We start from the raw sequence: 16585 nt of genomic DNA, 5'->3' as shown, positions 1-16585 counted from the left end.
ATAGAAATTATGTCCAGGCTGAATAAAGTGAATGTAATATTGTAACTGACATCTTGAACAAGGCTTTTTGTGTACCTGAAAAATAGCTGCTGATTTAAAAAGTAAAACATTGACTGTATTAAAAGGCAAACTCAAAAGAAAATAAGCTGTTGAATGATGCTATTCCCATAGGAAATGTAATTTTACCTTGAAGCAAGCAACTACAATTGGGAACATTCTAGGAAACATAGTTTAATGGAATTCCTTGGCTAAATTGACAGAAGTAACTTTCATGCTTAAATCTGCTTTTCAGAAACCTTTTTTTCTGAATAAGGTATTACCAAAAAGCTTTCAATTAATTGTCAGTCTGAGTGAAATATGAGCAGGGGATATTATAAATAATTTAGGAGGTCACAGTTCTCCAAGAAAACTGTAGAAGTTAGCAATTCTCATTTCTTTAAGCAACATTTTGTCACTAATTTCTACAATGGATGAAATAGAATAATGTGAATATTACTTCATATCTGTGTTTGTTCACATTCAATATAGTTACGGACTTTCATGCTACCTTATATGCTTTTGTAATAAGCTACTAAGTAAGTTACTTCAGAAAATGCATATTTGTTTTAACATGCTCATTTGCTACTCTGCCTGACATGCACCTCTGTATTTGTTATGCAAGAGCCCAGAAATACCTGTGTGACAGCAAATAATATTGATCTGAGATCTTATTTTATATTCAAACCTGTCACATACTTGCTTTGAGAACTGACAGCATGTATCTATAGCTTCACTTGAACTTTTCATACGGTCATCTATTCTGTGTAATTTTTACTCAGTACAGCAGCTCAGTGTTTCAACTACACTATTTTCTATGTATTTTCTTGGAAAAAAAATATCTCAGTATCACGTATTGTAAATGCACAGAATCTTACTATAAAAAGGTAGAATTGTGATGATAAAACGTAACATTATACAAAATGAATAGGAAAAAATAATTGCAGTAGGGAAACATTATTCTCCAATTGCACACAAAACCAAGTCTAGAGTTTAAAAACCTTTAATGACAGGAATAAAGCAATGACAATAAAACCAGTAATGTTTTTGAAATAGTTTCAAATGTTCTGCTATGTTATGCTGCTGATAGAAGTCCAGTTTCCTTAAAGGTTGAAGTCACTAATGAAGAAATCTGAAGCTGCAGTCCATATTGTCACTGACTCTTGGAAGTAATGCTGCAACATGAGAGGTTATCTCCAAGATCAGTCCATATTTGCTTTTGGATGCATTTCTTGACACTGTGCTGTGCACAACATTAAGAAATAATCTCAGAATTGTCTTTGCTTGGGCCTCACCACCCAAACATTGTAGCATGAATCTTAAATGCTCCCACAACTGAACTACTTATGTTTGATTCCTACATCTTGAAATCAGGGTAACTCCGTTATTTTAGACAGCAAAAGGTATCAAGTGGCCATCAGTGGTGGGTGGGTGTCCTTCAAAGAGTTAGATAATAACATGCCATAATCAGAACGGTTAAAAGTTGCAGCTTTTGGCCCATTCCTAAATTAGAATTCTATGCAGCTTTCACTACAAACCAGCCATATTTACACTTCTGTTTTACTTACATTCTTACTTCTTGGATAACATGTGCTGTCCTTTCTTGTTAATATTCAGTGTGTTTCCATACAATATGATAAACAATAGAATCAGCTTTCAGAACTGGTGGTAAAGATAACTTAGTACTGAAGTAAGAGGAATTGAGTCCTCTAGAAAATGAATTTCTTTCTAGTGTTAGGAAAATAAAGGCTGAATAAAGGAATGGTTAAGATACTTATCACCTGTTTTTATTTTATAGCAAACTCAACAAAAACCTCATGAATGCCAGGATGAAGGATATTAAGATTGATTCTGTGTACTTAGAGTTCTTAAGAGATCTCCCTGTGAATGCATTAAGATCACTTCCTCTTAGGAGAAAAAAAGTTAGCTGACCATGTGGGGAGTAGCACACACCTATCTTTACATCAAATGAGTATGATTTAAGCTCTGATCTTCCTTCCAAACAAACAAAAGTATGCTTAATTCCTGAATGCTTTTCTGTAGACCATTCGAAGTATTTTTGAGTCATATGTACTGCTGCTGTATTTCTGGTCTTAATTGCCTTGGAGGACTAAGAATTCTGCTGGCTAGGTTCTTAGATGGTTTGATTCACATGCACAGATAGCATGTGCTTGTGTCATACATCTTGGTTTAAAAACATATGAATAATGTATCTGGTCTAGAATTTGGAGGTATTTTCTTTCTGTTTGTATCTCACTTAGGCTTAAATGCAGGAATTTCTGAATTTTTCAGAGTAGTTTTCCACTATTCCTAAATGCTCCCTCATGAAAAGTCTCTTGTATTCAAACACAGGCACACAAAGTCCTCATTTTCTCTAGGTTTCATCTGAGACAAGAAATCCACTGCCCTGTGGAATGAAGCAATAGGTTAGATGTCTGTTCTTGTGAAAGATGCTCTTTGAGAGGACGTCTCTATACCAGTGCTGCAAAGATTTACACAAGGCTTTTGAATTTTACTTGGCTTTCAGTGAAGACCCAGTAAGAATGCCTTAGTGATTCCGTGAAGCATTGTTGTCATACTACACTACTGAAAAAGGGGATTTCAGTGCCCCAAACAGACTAGACACTCTCTGAGGACTCCCTGTTCATTTTTTAATAGGCCCTTTAGGAAGTTCATGGATTTGAACTTGAAATTTATAATTGTGTGAAATTTGTAGCCAATGAGAAACACAACTTTTAGAATTATAGCTGGATATTGTTTTAATTGCTGTTATACTATTATAACAGCATTTCCTGTTTCTGACAGTCACCTTTTCAGCTTTTTCTTCTTTCCATATTTTGTCAATTGTTCCTCCTTCATTGGCTTATTACTTGATCAAATGAAGGAAGGTGGAAGCCCAGCTACCTGAAGGCAATATGCATCTAATGGGAAAATAATTGCTTCCTTGAGAAAAGAATTATTTATTATATGTATAAACATATCTGGTTATACATATATATATCTTTTTTTTGAGATTATACAGAATGTATATAATCAGTATATGATTGCATTCAAAGCAGCAGCAGTGTCATGGGTTCAGCTACAGCAGTTATTTTTCTCCTTCTTGGCAGCTGGTGCACTGCTGTGTTTTCGACTTCAGCCTGAGAACGAAGCTGATAACACCGACGTTTTTAGTTGTTGCTAAGTAATATTTACTCCAATCAAGGACTTTCTCAGTCTCATGCTCTGCCAGTAAGGAGTGGCACAGGAAGCTGGGAGGAAGCAGAGACAGGACACCTGACCCAAACTAACCAAAGCAGTATTCCATACCACAGCACATCATGCCCAGTATAGAAAGCGAGGGGTGTTACCCAGAAGGCCCAGATCGTTGCTAGGGTCAGACTGGGTATCGAACAACAGGTGGTGAGCAATTGTATTCTCTTCCCTTGTTATTTCCCTTATTATTATTATTAATGGTGGTAGCAGTAGTGGGATTGTGTTATACCTTAGTTATGGACTGCTTTTATCTCAACTCGTGGGAGTCACATTCTTCCCATTCTCTTCCCCATCCCTCCTGGAGCATGGGGGAAGAAGAGGGAGGGGGTGAGCGAGCAGCTGCATGGTTCTGATTTACTGGCTGGGCTTTAACCACAGAACAGTCATATTAGTAGAGAACAACAAAGGAGTCTTCTATTAGCTAAAGAAAGGTCTCTTCACATAGCATCAACAGTTTATAAAAGCCCTTAAATGGCCCTGTGATGTCATATAGTACCAAGAGTTAGCAGACACAGACATGTCATTCAGATGCATGTTTTCACATACTCTCCTTTAATATCTTAATATATGTTACTTAAAATGATGTACTGTATACCTTTCTGTGAGATTATATAACATATGGTGGTTGTGTGTTACTGAGTGAGGATAAGTAGGAAATACAAGAAGCATCTTTTTTTTGGGGGTATGAAATGTTAGAAGCCATTGTATCGACCATTGCAGGAAGAATGGGTAGTGTTAACAACAGTGTTTGGTCTTTACCCATTGACTGAAGTTACTAGAGCAAGAATAACACAGAATCATAGAATGGTTAAATTGTGAAGATCATCCAGTTCCAACCACCTGCCATGGGAAGGAACATCTTTCACTAGACCAGGTTGCTGCAAGCCCCATCCAACCTGGCCTTGAACACTGCCAAGGATGGGGCAGCCACAGCTTCTCTGGGCACCCTGTGCCAGTGCCTCAGCACCCTCATAGTAAAGAACTTCTTGCTTATATCTCACCTGAACTTCCCCTGTTTCAGTTTGCACCCATCACCCCTTGTCCTACTGCTACAGTCCCTAATGAAGAGGCCTTCTCCAGCATCCTTGTAGCCCCTTTCAGACACTGGAAGCTGTTCTGAGGTCTCCACGCAGCTTCTCTTCTCTAGTCTGGGCAGCCCCAATGTTCTCAGTCTGGAATGACACCTGAGAGATGGCCCAGGATATATTGGTAGCAACAGGATATTCTTCAATGGCTACTGAATCATGTCACTCAGAACTAAGAGAGCAGACAACAAGCAAGAGCTGATCACATTCAGCAATTAATGATTTAGAGCATTCTTAAATTGTGCAGGATAAATATTTCTCATGTTGACTAACTGCTGATACTGTAGGAAACAGGATAAACTAATTTCCAAGCAGTTAATGAGACTTCCATTTAATTTTGCAATGTATTGGAACTATGAGTCATATGTACAACAAAAATAGTGTATTGTAGTAATCCTTGTGTGTACATAGTATTCTTGTTATGTCACAATAGGGATGAATTCATTCATATTGCAAAGCAGCATTAAAGCAGTGCTCTCTTCCTACTAACAAGTTATTGAAATCTGGGAAAAAGTAAGATTTTAGTGGCTAGTTGTGTAGTCTTAGTATGTGTGAAAATTGTAGATTTTTAAAATCCAGAAGCATAGCCATTCCAAAGGTCAAAATATAAAGTTTAAGTGTTCAAAAATAGATGACTAGTTTCAAATTTGCTTTTATTTTCTTTAATATTAATATTTGAAAACATCCTTATCCCAGGGAATACAGCTGCTTTCTGTAATTGTCATGTAGACTTGGAAACCTGCTTAGCTTGATTTCTGTGTGGAGCAGCATTACATCACTATGAAATGTTCACTTGGTTATATGACTGTGATTATCAAATAATGGCCAGCAAAAGCAACCCTTTTAAAAGAAGTCCAGTTTACAAGACTATGAAGGTCATTACAGAAAACTTTAGGCTTGTAGAAAAACAGCACAGAGATGCCATCTAGCAGCGACTCTTAGAAGTTTCCTCATATTTAATAGCGCCTTTTTTCAAGATACTGCACTTAAGGAAAGACTTTTTATTCCAAGTCCTTTCCCTGTATATCCCTTCCTGCTGAATATGTAGTCACACTGCTGGAAAGAAATCAGATTAGCATGAACGTTTTCTTATATTTTTCTATGTAAATACAGAGGAAAATAAGAATCAAATAGATGCAACATTTAATAAGTATCTTAAAATTGATAGTCTGTAATGAGCACTAAATGTTTAATCAACAGTGAGATGTCTTCCCTTTGTTAAAGAGGAGTTTCCAGAGCTGGTCAATATTCTCCATAATGTTTAGCAGAAAAAATACCCCAAACCATAAAAAAATCACAAACAAACAAACCCAAATAATTGGCAACAAATTACTATGCTGAAAATCAAATATTAATATTCTAGAATTTAAGAATAAACTATTTCTATTTTTTTGTTACATTTTTGTTACATATTTTACTATAAGATGGCAATACTTAAACACTTTACTATCGGTAAATAACTTAGTAAGTATAGCATAAAAGACCGGCCATAATAAAAATGTCTGTGAACAAGTCAGTGACAGCCTGGCACTAATTCAAAGCTTTACCCCCAACCCCTTAGCATTATTTTAAAGTAGTTGATCAGTAAAATGCGTTATTCCTTGAATATAAATTCCATAGGACATGAATGGATACTCTGAAATGTTGGATGTGATTTAGTTTCTTAAGGTGAATGGTTTGTGAGTGTCAAGGGCATTTAAAAAAGTTGGCTGTCTAGTCATGAGCATATTGCAGAATTATGTTTGGAAAAGAAATAATTTAACATCTCCTTGTTTCCTACAATTAATTCCAAATGATATATTTGCTTTCCAACCTCAGGGCAGAAAATTGTCATTCCATTTCAATTTAGCATAAAGCAAGATAAATAACTGAGCACTACTTCCATTTGTAAAGTGAGATTTCAGCCACAACTTGCACTTATTTGCTAAAAAAAAACCAACCAAAAAATTACAACAAAAAAACCCAAGCCAAAACCAAACCCTGTAAATATTTTAGATATATTTCACAGAAATTAAAAAACTGTTGTCCATAGTCAACGAAACTAGATTCTGTGCCATGTGGCATCTTTTTTACACTTAATCTGCTGTAGTATCTTAACCAAGGATCTGAGTAACCATCTGATCTTGTGGTTTTTATTTATGAAAAGCTAATTTAGCTCTGATAAAAACCAGGCTTACGTTAAGGGCTCTTAGTTTTATGTAATCTTAAGGACTTCTGAGCTTTCTGGCTCATGTCCCCGTGACAAAGTGAAAAGAGCCTGCAACGAACATTTTCATATCCCTGAAAATGCCACACAGGGTAATGAATAAAAGGCCATTTTTACGTCCTCTGCACAGCATGCCACAGCAAAAAGAGCTAGAAGCAAAGTTTCAAAAGTTAATTCATGCCATTTCATTGCAGTGGCTCATCCTGCTATTCAGTGCTGGATGGTGACAGACACATAAAATGGAGCATTTCTCCCCACTGTTATTTTGGGGCATAACTCTGCCACCTGAACTAACAGAATAATCCTGCCACCTGGAGCTGGTTTGCTTTATTAGTGGTTTTACACTGTGTGTGTACACAGATTTTGCATTTTCTGCTTTCACAGTCTCCTTAAGTCTCTTCCATTTAACAGATCTCGCAAAGTGTAAGAGAAGATAAAAAAAATAAAGAAAAAGGAGTGTGTCAAAACCCGTGATTATAACATTTAGGCACGTGCTGCTGTCCACACAGATGTGGAACTCCTGCGTGCTGGCTGATGAGTCTGTTTACAGATGTAGCAATAGCTGATGCTTGTAGGTAGCTCCTACTTAGTAACACTGATACAATTATTTAGCTAACATTATTAACCCTGTATCACTCCTGCTTGTTTGTTACTGTATCGTACTGATTAAAAAGCAGACAGAATACTGCAGCCATAAATCAGATTTCCACTGAACTGCTTTTGAAATTCTATCTTTACATTTTTAAAAAAGGAACACCCCTCCCATACTGTTGGGAATTCAGTATATATTTGTACATCTATGTGATTAATGTCTTTATTTTAAAGGAAAAAATAACTGCCAGAAGAGCTGAACAACACCTCATACGGTTGTCTGGTACCTAAATGATATCATTAAAATGACATTCACCAACATACAATACAAATTGTGGCCACACAGCATGGAATACTGCTGGTAATGGTCTGCAATACTCTACGCATGTTCCCTCTCTCGTTACTTTCTTTTAACGTTCATAGTTAGCAGGATTGCCCGGCACACAAAGACAAATGAGACAAGTTCTGCTCCTACAAGATGCAGCACTACAGACATCTGCAGGCCTGGGGGGGGGGGGGGGGGGGGGTGTCAGTCATTATTGCTCTGAGGTGGTACAGTGCAACTCTGCATCTTTTAAAACGATTTCATCTAAAATTACCTTCACAAGCCAGGCTGCATGGCTAAAACATTCAGTATCATATGTGATCTTTTTAATGTCCTGCACGCATTGGAAGATAATGGACCTCTGCAGAGCCCAGAGTAGTGTTAAACGCAGGCTCTTCACCTAGTGCCTCCGGTTCCACTCTAAACACATTTCTTCCCAGCCGGCGACTGCCGATCCCTGTTTCCAGAGCCTGGCTGCTTCCTCGGAAGTGGTGCAGTCATCGCGCACTATAAACGCCTCTTTGAACCGGAGAACGCGCTGCTCCGTTCAGCCGGGCCCCGCCGCCCCGCTCCTCTCCCGACGACTGATATAACTTGTGCGCGCAGCAATGCCGGGTGGTCGTCATGGGGAGATCAGGGCGGCCGGTGCTCAGTGAGCGGGTGTCTTGGGCCCGGCTGAAGCGAGCCCGCGCCCGCGGAGCCCTTCCAACCGCGCTTCCCCGCCTCGCACAGGGCACCCGGCAATCCCGAGACCACCGTTTCCGTCATGAACTCTCCCCCCCTCCGATCGGACAACCAAGGACGCGCACCCGCCTCTCCCCGCAGCTATACAGCCGCCCCGCGGCGCCCGGGCGGCTCCTACCTTGGACGGATCGAGGCCGGCCAGCAAGGACAGCAGCAGGAGGTTGACGATGTTGGCGGGCGTCCGCATCCTGACCCCAGGGCTGCTTCTCCGCACCGCCCCTCTCTGTCATTCACTCCGCACCCGCTGCGGCGATCGTGCCGGCAGCCGCGCCTTGCGCCCGCGCTCCTGCCCGCCCGCCAGAGTGGAGGCTGCAGCAGCGGCCGCCCGGGGGACGCTCATTCCGCGGGCGGCCTCGCTGCGAGGAGGGCGGGCGAGGGCGGGCGAGGACGGCGCTGCCCGTGCTGCCGAAGCAGCTCCGCGGCCGCGGCCCGGCCCCGCCCCGCCCCCGGCCAGCCCACCGGCGAAGTTTGGGCCCGGGAAATAAGTCGTGAGCGCGGCTGGGCTGGGCTCATTTCCCGTGGCAGTGGGTAGGGGAGGCTCTTCCTTCTGCGGAATGAGCGCGCATCCGGGCTCTCAAAAGGAGCACCGGGCACCATGGCACCGAGAGAGGGTTGAGGGCTGGCTCCTGTGAGGAGCTGCGGGTGTCGCTGCTGGTGTCGCAGCGGGGTTTCCTCTGGGGGATCCCGCCCCTTCACTACCCCACCGGGAAAGGCTTGCCTGAACTGTTGAGCGGGGAGCCACCACTGCTGTCCAGTTGGACCATGGACCAGCAAGTAAACGTCGCATCCCCTTGCTTTGGAAGGTGAGCTGTGGTGGGAAGGCTTATATAAGTGAAGGCTGGTGGAGGTCGCTGGTTGAGAAGTTCTTTGGAAGCCCTCCTAGGGACATGTTGTACTTCTCCCAGAGAATAAGAGATAGGACAAGAGGAAACGGCCTCAAGCTGCACCAGGGGAGGTTCACATGGAGCTGAGGAACAATTCCTTCCCCACAGGGTGCTCAGGCATTGGAACAGGCTGCCCAAGGCAGTGCTGGAGTCACCGTCCCTGCGAGTGTTCACACACCGTGGAGAAAAGGCCTCAGTGGCATGGGTTAGGGTTGGCCTTGGCAGTGCTGGGGAACGGTTGGACTTGATGAGCTTAAAGATCTTTTCCACCTCCACCGATTCCATGATTTTATGCCATCGGGAATTTCCTTTTCTCTGTATCAGCTCGCATCATTTGTAGTCAGTGCTGGTTTGCCAGTCAAGGCTCTGGGTGGGCTCCTGTCTATCTATGCAGTGGCTCATAGCCACTTTTCCACAATTCCCGAAGAGGAAGTACAGGCAGGGATGCGATATGGTTTCCTGAAGGTTCCACGTTGAGCACAGCTGAGTATGGCCCAGATGTAAATCACACAATAGCACCATCCTGTTAGCATGGGCAAAGTATAGTAAAGTTTCAATTATTTTTCCTTACAAGACTCAAAAGCGTGATCTATGGTTAGGGTAACCTTAGTTATAACCTTATAAATATGATTATTATAAATGAGGGGTTTTCTCAGTTTTGCATAGTAAAATGTATTAGGCTTACAGTTAGGAACCTTTTGGTCATGATTAAATTTTCTGGGGGTCTATATTATGTACTTTTTCAGCAGCTGGCACAGAAAGGACAGTGCTGTTGTAGTGCTATGTGATTTCAACAAAGAGAAAGCAAAACTTCAGTGTAAAAAAGACACGACCACAAAAAAAAAAAAAAAAGAAAGAAAGAAAAGCCCAACAACAAAAAACCCAGAAAACCAAAAATCTAAGCTTGGGAGGGTGTGTTAGTTGAGGGTCTATTGGGGTATGTATGGACAGGGCATGGTTTTCTAATTTACTCTCTCCAAGTCTACAGAATTGGTGGGTTTTGTCTTCAGGAATTAAGGCAAAGGGAGCAAAAACTCTTCTGCCCATGTGGTGTCTCAAGGTCGACGGAGCGGTTTGCCTTAGTCGATGAGGAATGGGTTAGAGATCAGTTGAGCAATCTGGACATCCATAAATCCATGGGTCCAGATGGGATGCACCCGCGGGTGCTGAGGGAACTGGCGGAAGTCATTGCTAGACCACTCTCCATCATCTTTACCAAGTCTTGGGAAACGGGAGAGGTGCCTGAGGACTGGAGGAAAGCAAATGTCACTCCAGTCTTCAAAAAGGGCAAGAAGGAGGACCCGGGTAACTATAGACCGGTCAGCCTCACCTCCGTCCCTGGGAAAGTGATGGAACACCTTATCCTTGGTGCCATCTTAAGGCATATCAAGGATAAGAGGGTTATGAGGGGCAGTCAACATGGCTTCACCAGGGGGAAATCATGTTTGACCAATCTCTTAGCCTTTTATGAGGAAATAACACGGTGGATGCATGATGGCAGAGCGGTGGATGGGGTCTACCTTGACTTCAGCAAAGCATTTGACACAGTCTCCCACAGCATCCTCACAGCTAAATTGAGGAAGTGTGGACTGGATGATCAGGTAGTGAGGTGGACTGTGAACTGGCTGAAGGAGAGAAGCCAGAGAGTTGTAGTCTATGGGGCTGAGTCTAGTTGGAGGCCTGTTAACTAGTGGAGTGCCTCAAGGGTCAGTACTGGGACCGGTATTACTTAATATATTCATCAACGATTTAGATGAGGGAATTGAGTGTACTATCAGCAAGTTTGCTGATGACACTAAGCTGGGAGGAGTGGCTGACACGCCAGAAGGCTGTGCTGCCATCCAGCGAGACCTGGACAGGCTGGAGAGTTGGGCAGGGAGTAACTTGATGAAATATAACAAGGGAAAGTGTAGAGTCCTGCATCTGGGCAGGAACAACCCCAGGTTCCAGTATAGGTTGGGGAACGACCTGTTAGAGAGCAGCGTAGGGGAGAGGGACCTGGGGGTCCTAGTGGACAACAGGATGACCATGAGCCAACACTGTGCCCTTGTGGCTAAGAAGGCCAATGGCATCCTGGGGTGTATTAGAAGGGCGGTGGTTAGCAGGTCGAGAGAGGTCCTCCTTCCCCTCTACTCTGCCCTGGTGAGACCCCATCTGGAATATTGTGTCGAGTTCTGGGCCCCTCAGTTCAAGAAGGACAGGGACCTGCTGGAGAGAGTCCAGCGCAGGGCAACGAAGATGATTAAGGGAGTGGAGCATCTCCCTTATGAGGAAAGACTGAGGGAGCTGGGTCTCTATAGTTTGGAGAAGAGGAGACGGAGGGGTGACCTTATAAGTGTCTATAAATATATAAAGGGGGAGTGTCACGAGGATGGATCCAGCCTCTACTCAGTGGCAAACAATGATAGGACAAGGGGTAATGGGTACAAACTGTAACACGAGAGGTTCCACTTAAACTTGAGAAGAAACTTCTTCTCAGTGAGGGTGACAGAACACTTGAACAGGCTGCCCAGGGAGGTTGTGGAGTCTCCTTCCCTGGAAACATTCAAAACCCGCCTGGACACATTCCTGTGTAACATTATCTAGGTGTTCCTGCTCCGGCAGGGGGATTGGACTAGATGATCTTTCGAGGTCCCTTCCAATCTCTAGCATACTGTGATACTGTGTGATTGCATCTCCTTGGCATAATGTTGCCAGTTTAAAAAAAATGGCAATTTTCCTGCAATGGTTTGTTATATTTTTGCGTTCTGAATTTCTTACAACATTAAAATAACCAGATTTTTTTTCCTCAATTGATCTTTTATGCTATGCTGACTTAGAGAAACCACATTTCAGCCAGCAGTGTCTTGGAGGAAGATAAAGTCTTTCATTTCTGTAGAAGGTAGATCTACGAAGTGTGGTTCCTTATGGCAAGAAAAGCAAGTGATAGGATTTATGAATGTGCTTCCATTGACATTCCAGGGTCTACAATGGAAAGAAAATCTCCTCTGATACTGCCTCTATTGAATTTCCTTTTGCAACGAAAATATAAAGGAAATATAAAGGAGACTAGTTATTTCTTTTGTTTTTTTTTCACTCCTGTAGGAAAGATATAAAAGGTCTGTTTTTCTATGAAATAACAATAAAAGAATATAAAAATGGACAGCTGCATGTATTAATATGGATTGAACAATAAGTAAAGTAATAGTACCAAAGCACTAAAAATCTGAGGTCTTCTAAAGGCCAAAGTGAATGATGTTTTCAAACAAAGCAATTTCTTATGAAAAAAAAAAAGTACATAGATTCTAAAGCCACAAAGTTAGTGATGAAGGTATTTAGACCTTTTCTAGAGTATTCTTTTCTAGAGTGGCTTGTTCTCTTCTTTGCCTTACCTTTATTTTCCTCACACTTTTCTCACCTTTCCTTTTTTCAGTCTATCGTAGATATATTTGGCAAAACGTATGAACAATGTTGAATTACTCATAGAATGCAACCTTGTTGAAGAGCTTCAGGGATGTAATGTGTTTTTCCATTCCCTGATGCTGCTTTGAGTAACTGTTGAACTGTCTTTGAAAGCAGTTTGGAGTTGCTATTTATGTTAGGGATAGGCTGGAGAGTATGGAACTCTGTCTGGGGACAGGTGAGCAGTCAGCAGAGAGTTTGTGGGTCAGGGTTTAAGGGAGAACAGCAATGGGAGACATTACTGTGGGGATCTGTTACAGACCACCTGATCAAGGAGAACCTGTGGATGAAGCACTCTATAGACAGATAGGAACAGCCTCGCTCTTGCAGGCCCTTGTTCTCATGGGGGTACTTCAACCACCCTGACATCTGTTGGAAGGATGGTACGGCCTGGTGTAAGCAATCCAGGAGGTTCCTCCATTGTGTGGAAGACAACTTCCTTCTGCAAGTAATAGAGGAGCAGACAAGGAGAGGTGCCATGCCTGACCTCATGCTCACCAACAGGGAAGGGCTTGTTGGAAATGTGACGCTCCAGGGCAGCCTTGGATGCAGTGATCATGAAATGGTCCAAGTTCGAGATCCCCAGGACAGTGAGAAGAGTGTGCAGCAAGCGTGCTGCCCTGGACTTCGAGAGAGCAGACTTTGGCTTCTTCAGGAACTTGCTTAGTAAAGTTCCATGGGATATAGCCCTAGAGGGCAGGGGGACGGGCCCAAGTCTGTTGGTTTGTTTCCAAGTATCACCTGCTACAACCTCAGGAGTGTTGCATCCCAACTAGAAAGAAGTGCAGCAGGACGGCCATGAGACCTCCTTGGATAGATAAGGAGCTGCTGAGGAAAATCAGAATGAAAAAAGAGGCTTATAAAAGGTGGAAGCAAGGATAGGCGGCCTGGGAAGAATACAGGGATGTTTTCCAGGACGCTAGGGACCAGGTTAGGAAAGCTAAGGCCCAGTTAGAATTAAACTTGGCTAAGGGTATTAAGGATAACAGGAAGGGATTCTATACGTAGCGAATAGAAGACAGACTAGGGACAATGTAAGCCCTCTCAGGAAGCTCTCAGGAGACCTGGCTACTCTGGATTTGGAGAAGGTTGAGGTTCTTAATGACTTATTTGCCTCGGTCTTCACTGGCAAAGGCTCTGACCACACCACCCAAGTTTTGGAAGGCAGACACAGGGACTGTGAGAATGAAGACCCCAGGCCCATGTTGGTGACATGGACAGTGGGATTGAGTGCGCCCTCAGCAAGTTTGCTGATGACACCAAGCTGTGTGGTTCAGTTGATAGGCTGGAGGGAAGGAATGCCATCCAGAGGGACCTTGACATGCTTGTGAGGTGGGCTGATGCCAGCCTTATGAAGTTTAACCATGACAAGTGCAAGGTCCTACACCTGGGTCGGAGCAATCCCAGGCGCAGCTACAGGTTGGGCAGAGAAGAGATTCAGAACAGCCCTGTGGAGAAGGACTTGGGGGTGTTGGTTGATGAGAAAATGAACATGAGCCAGCTTCACTGTGTGCTTGCAGCCCAGAAAGCCAGCCGTATCCTGGGCTGTATCAAAAGGAGTTTGACCAGCAGGTTGAAGGAGGTGATCCTGCCCCTCTGCTCTCGTGAGACTTCACTTGGAGTATTGTGTGCAGTTCTGGTGTCCTCAACATAAAAAGGACATGGAACTGTTGGAACAAGTCCAGAGGAGGGCCACGAGGATGATCAGGGGACTGGAGCACCTCCCATACGAAGACAGGCTGAGGAAGTTGGGGCTGTTCAGCCTGGAGAAGAGAAGGCTGCCTGGAGACCTCATAGCAGCCTTCCAGTATCTGAAGGGGGGCTACAGGGATTTTGGGATGGACTATTCATTAGGGACTGTAGCTACTGGACAAAGTGTAATGGGTTAAAACTGAAACAGGTTAGATCTAAGGCACAAGTTCTTTACTGTAAGGGCGTTCTTTACTGTAAGGGTGGTGAGGCATTGGAATGGATTGCCCAGGGAAGTTGTGAATGCTTCATCCCTGGCGGCGTCCAAGGTGAGGTTGGACAAAGCCTTGGGTGGCATGGTTAAGTGTGAGGTGTCCCTGCCCATGGCAAGAGGGTTGGAACTGGGTGATCTTAAGGTCCTTTCCAACCCTAACTATTCTATGACTCTATAACAATGAAATATTGAACAGTAAATTTAGAAATAGAAAAAATGGTTCCCAGGCTCCTGAAGAGAGTGAGACTTCAGCTCTCCTGAATTCAGACACTTCTTCCTGTGTGTTATAAACTAAATAATTTTGATATATGGAAAGGTACGAAAATGAGTTTCAAAAGGATGGCATAAAGTGTCCCAATTCTATTCTCCTTGATTTTAACTATCCATTAAGAAGAAAATATGCAGTAGGCTTATTCTCCCACCCTCTAGCAACCCAAGAAATCTTATTATTTTGGTCAGAAAAGGCTATATGAAGAGTGGTGAAAATCACTAGCAATTAAGACCAGAAATAATGAAGTTTTTTAACTGTATCTGAAAAAAAATAAAACAAAATCCAAGTCCATATGAGAAGTTCTTATTTCTGTTGCATGCCCCAAAGTGACAAAGGAATAACCGTTTCTGAAGATCTCTCTCTAAAAAAGCTTTTAATCATCCTTCAACCTGGAAATTCCACATAAATTACATTTCTTCTTGAATTCTTTGTGTGGAGATGGCTGCAGTCAGGGTAAAATACTCGGTCATGAGAGAGGGGGAAAAAAGATATGTCAAAAAGCCTTCTTTTTCCTGCAGGCGTCAGTGACAGATTTTAGCAAAATGGAAGCACCTGGCGTACAGCTTGTCTAGAGAGTGAAGGATATTCTCAGTGTGTGGTTAAAGTTATAACAATTTCTTTTCACACCATATTGCAAGTCGTATTGCTAGCAGTTGGAATAAGACAGATACTTGTTCACTTGGGTACACTGGAAACTGAAGCTGGTAAATTGGATGTGGGTACTGAATTCTATATAAATAAGTAAGTTTGAAGTTGTGCAGTCTGGCTTTGACAGCTTGAAACTACTGATAGGAGTTATGCTAAAAGTCAACATACACAGGCATCTATAGAAAGACAATCTTTAAATTATTTATAGCAGGTTACATCCAAACCCCTGTTTTTAATCGTAGTGCTATCAAATATTTTCCTAGACAAGAAAAAAATTATGAAATCTGTCTTTTATTAAATATTTCATGGAGGTTGAATTTTCCACTGTTAGGAAGTTGGTCCAGATTGGAAATTTTAGGCATTCTCCATACTTATGAGAATGAAAAGTTTAGGGAATTAGGAAGAGGTGTTGAATGCTGACCTTTGTTGACTTCAATGGAGCTGAAATGCGCTTAGAGAGCATACATGTGTCTTTTATTACAGAGGATACTTTGATATTTCAATGATGCTAAAGACAAAAAAAAAGATAAAAGCAAAATTAAGCTTCAGTGATACAGAAACTAAACTTTTATGATAGATGTCCTTGATTACGTTTGTAAGGAGCATGAGAGAAAGAGATGCTTGAAATGTTAAATCAAATGAATGGAAAAGATCAGTAAAATACCAATTTGTTTAACTGAGCCACAGAGCCACAGAACGGTATGTACATGTTAAATAAAATACAGAGATATTGCAGATATGGGACAAAATTCAGGAATATTGGAAATTACTAGATTTGCTTGTATTTAGATAAATTTTAGAATCAGATATAATATACTTTATAGTTACTAGTCATATAAGGAAAGTAATTATTGAAGTCTGTCAATACAACCTCATTTCCTAATCTACATTGCTATATTACGTATTGAAAGGAGGTTTTAGAAGCATGTTTTATTGATGTCACTGTCCTAGTGATTACTTTACTAAATCCTACTAATACCTGAAAAATGTATTTTGTTTTTCTGTATGTTACAAAATTGAAAGGCGATTAAATAATTATTGAAAATAAATCCAGCAGTTGATGTCTAGGTTTTTTTGTCTTATAGGATACATATGGATATTTATTGACCAGTGTCATAGTAAAGAGGCTGCTTGCG

At 42.0% G+C, this 16585-nt stretch overlaps 1 protein-coding gene across 2 annotated transcripts in view; it reads right to left on the bottom strand.

Moving 5' to 3' along the window:
- The window catches only part of OLFM3 (olfactomedin 3), a 58487-nt gene extending 49807 nt beyond the window's left edge, over positions 1-8680 (bottom strand). The window contains exon 1 of one of the 2 annotated variants that reach the window (XM_061461318.1): positions 8361-8680. In XM_061461318.1, coding sequence (XP_061317302.1) covers positions 8361-8429 — 69 coding nt within the window. In that variant the 5' untranslated portion in view covers positions 8430-8680. The remainder of the gene's footprint in view (positions 1-8360) is intronic. The other variant, XM_061461309.1, reaches the window with a different exon arrangement.
- Between the last annotated feature and the right edge of the window lie 7905 nt (positions 8681-16585).

The sequence above is a fragment of the Pezoporus flaviventris genome, unplaced genomic scaffold (genome assembly GCF_033815535.1).
Source record: "Pezoporus flaviventris isolate CSIRO_AGI_PZ_B2104156 unplaced genomic scaffold, CSIRO_AGI_Pfla_v1 ptg000001l, whole genome shotgun sequence".
Taxonomy (NCBI): Eukaryota; Metazoa; Chordata; class Aves; order Psittaciformes; family Psittacidae; genus Pezoporus; species Pezoporus flaviventris.
The sequence above is the reverse complement of the archived record's forward strand: the minus strand, read 5'-3'. Positions and strand labels throughout refer to the sequence as shown.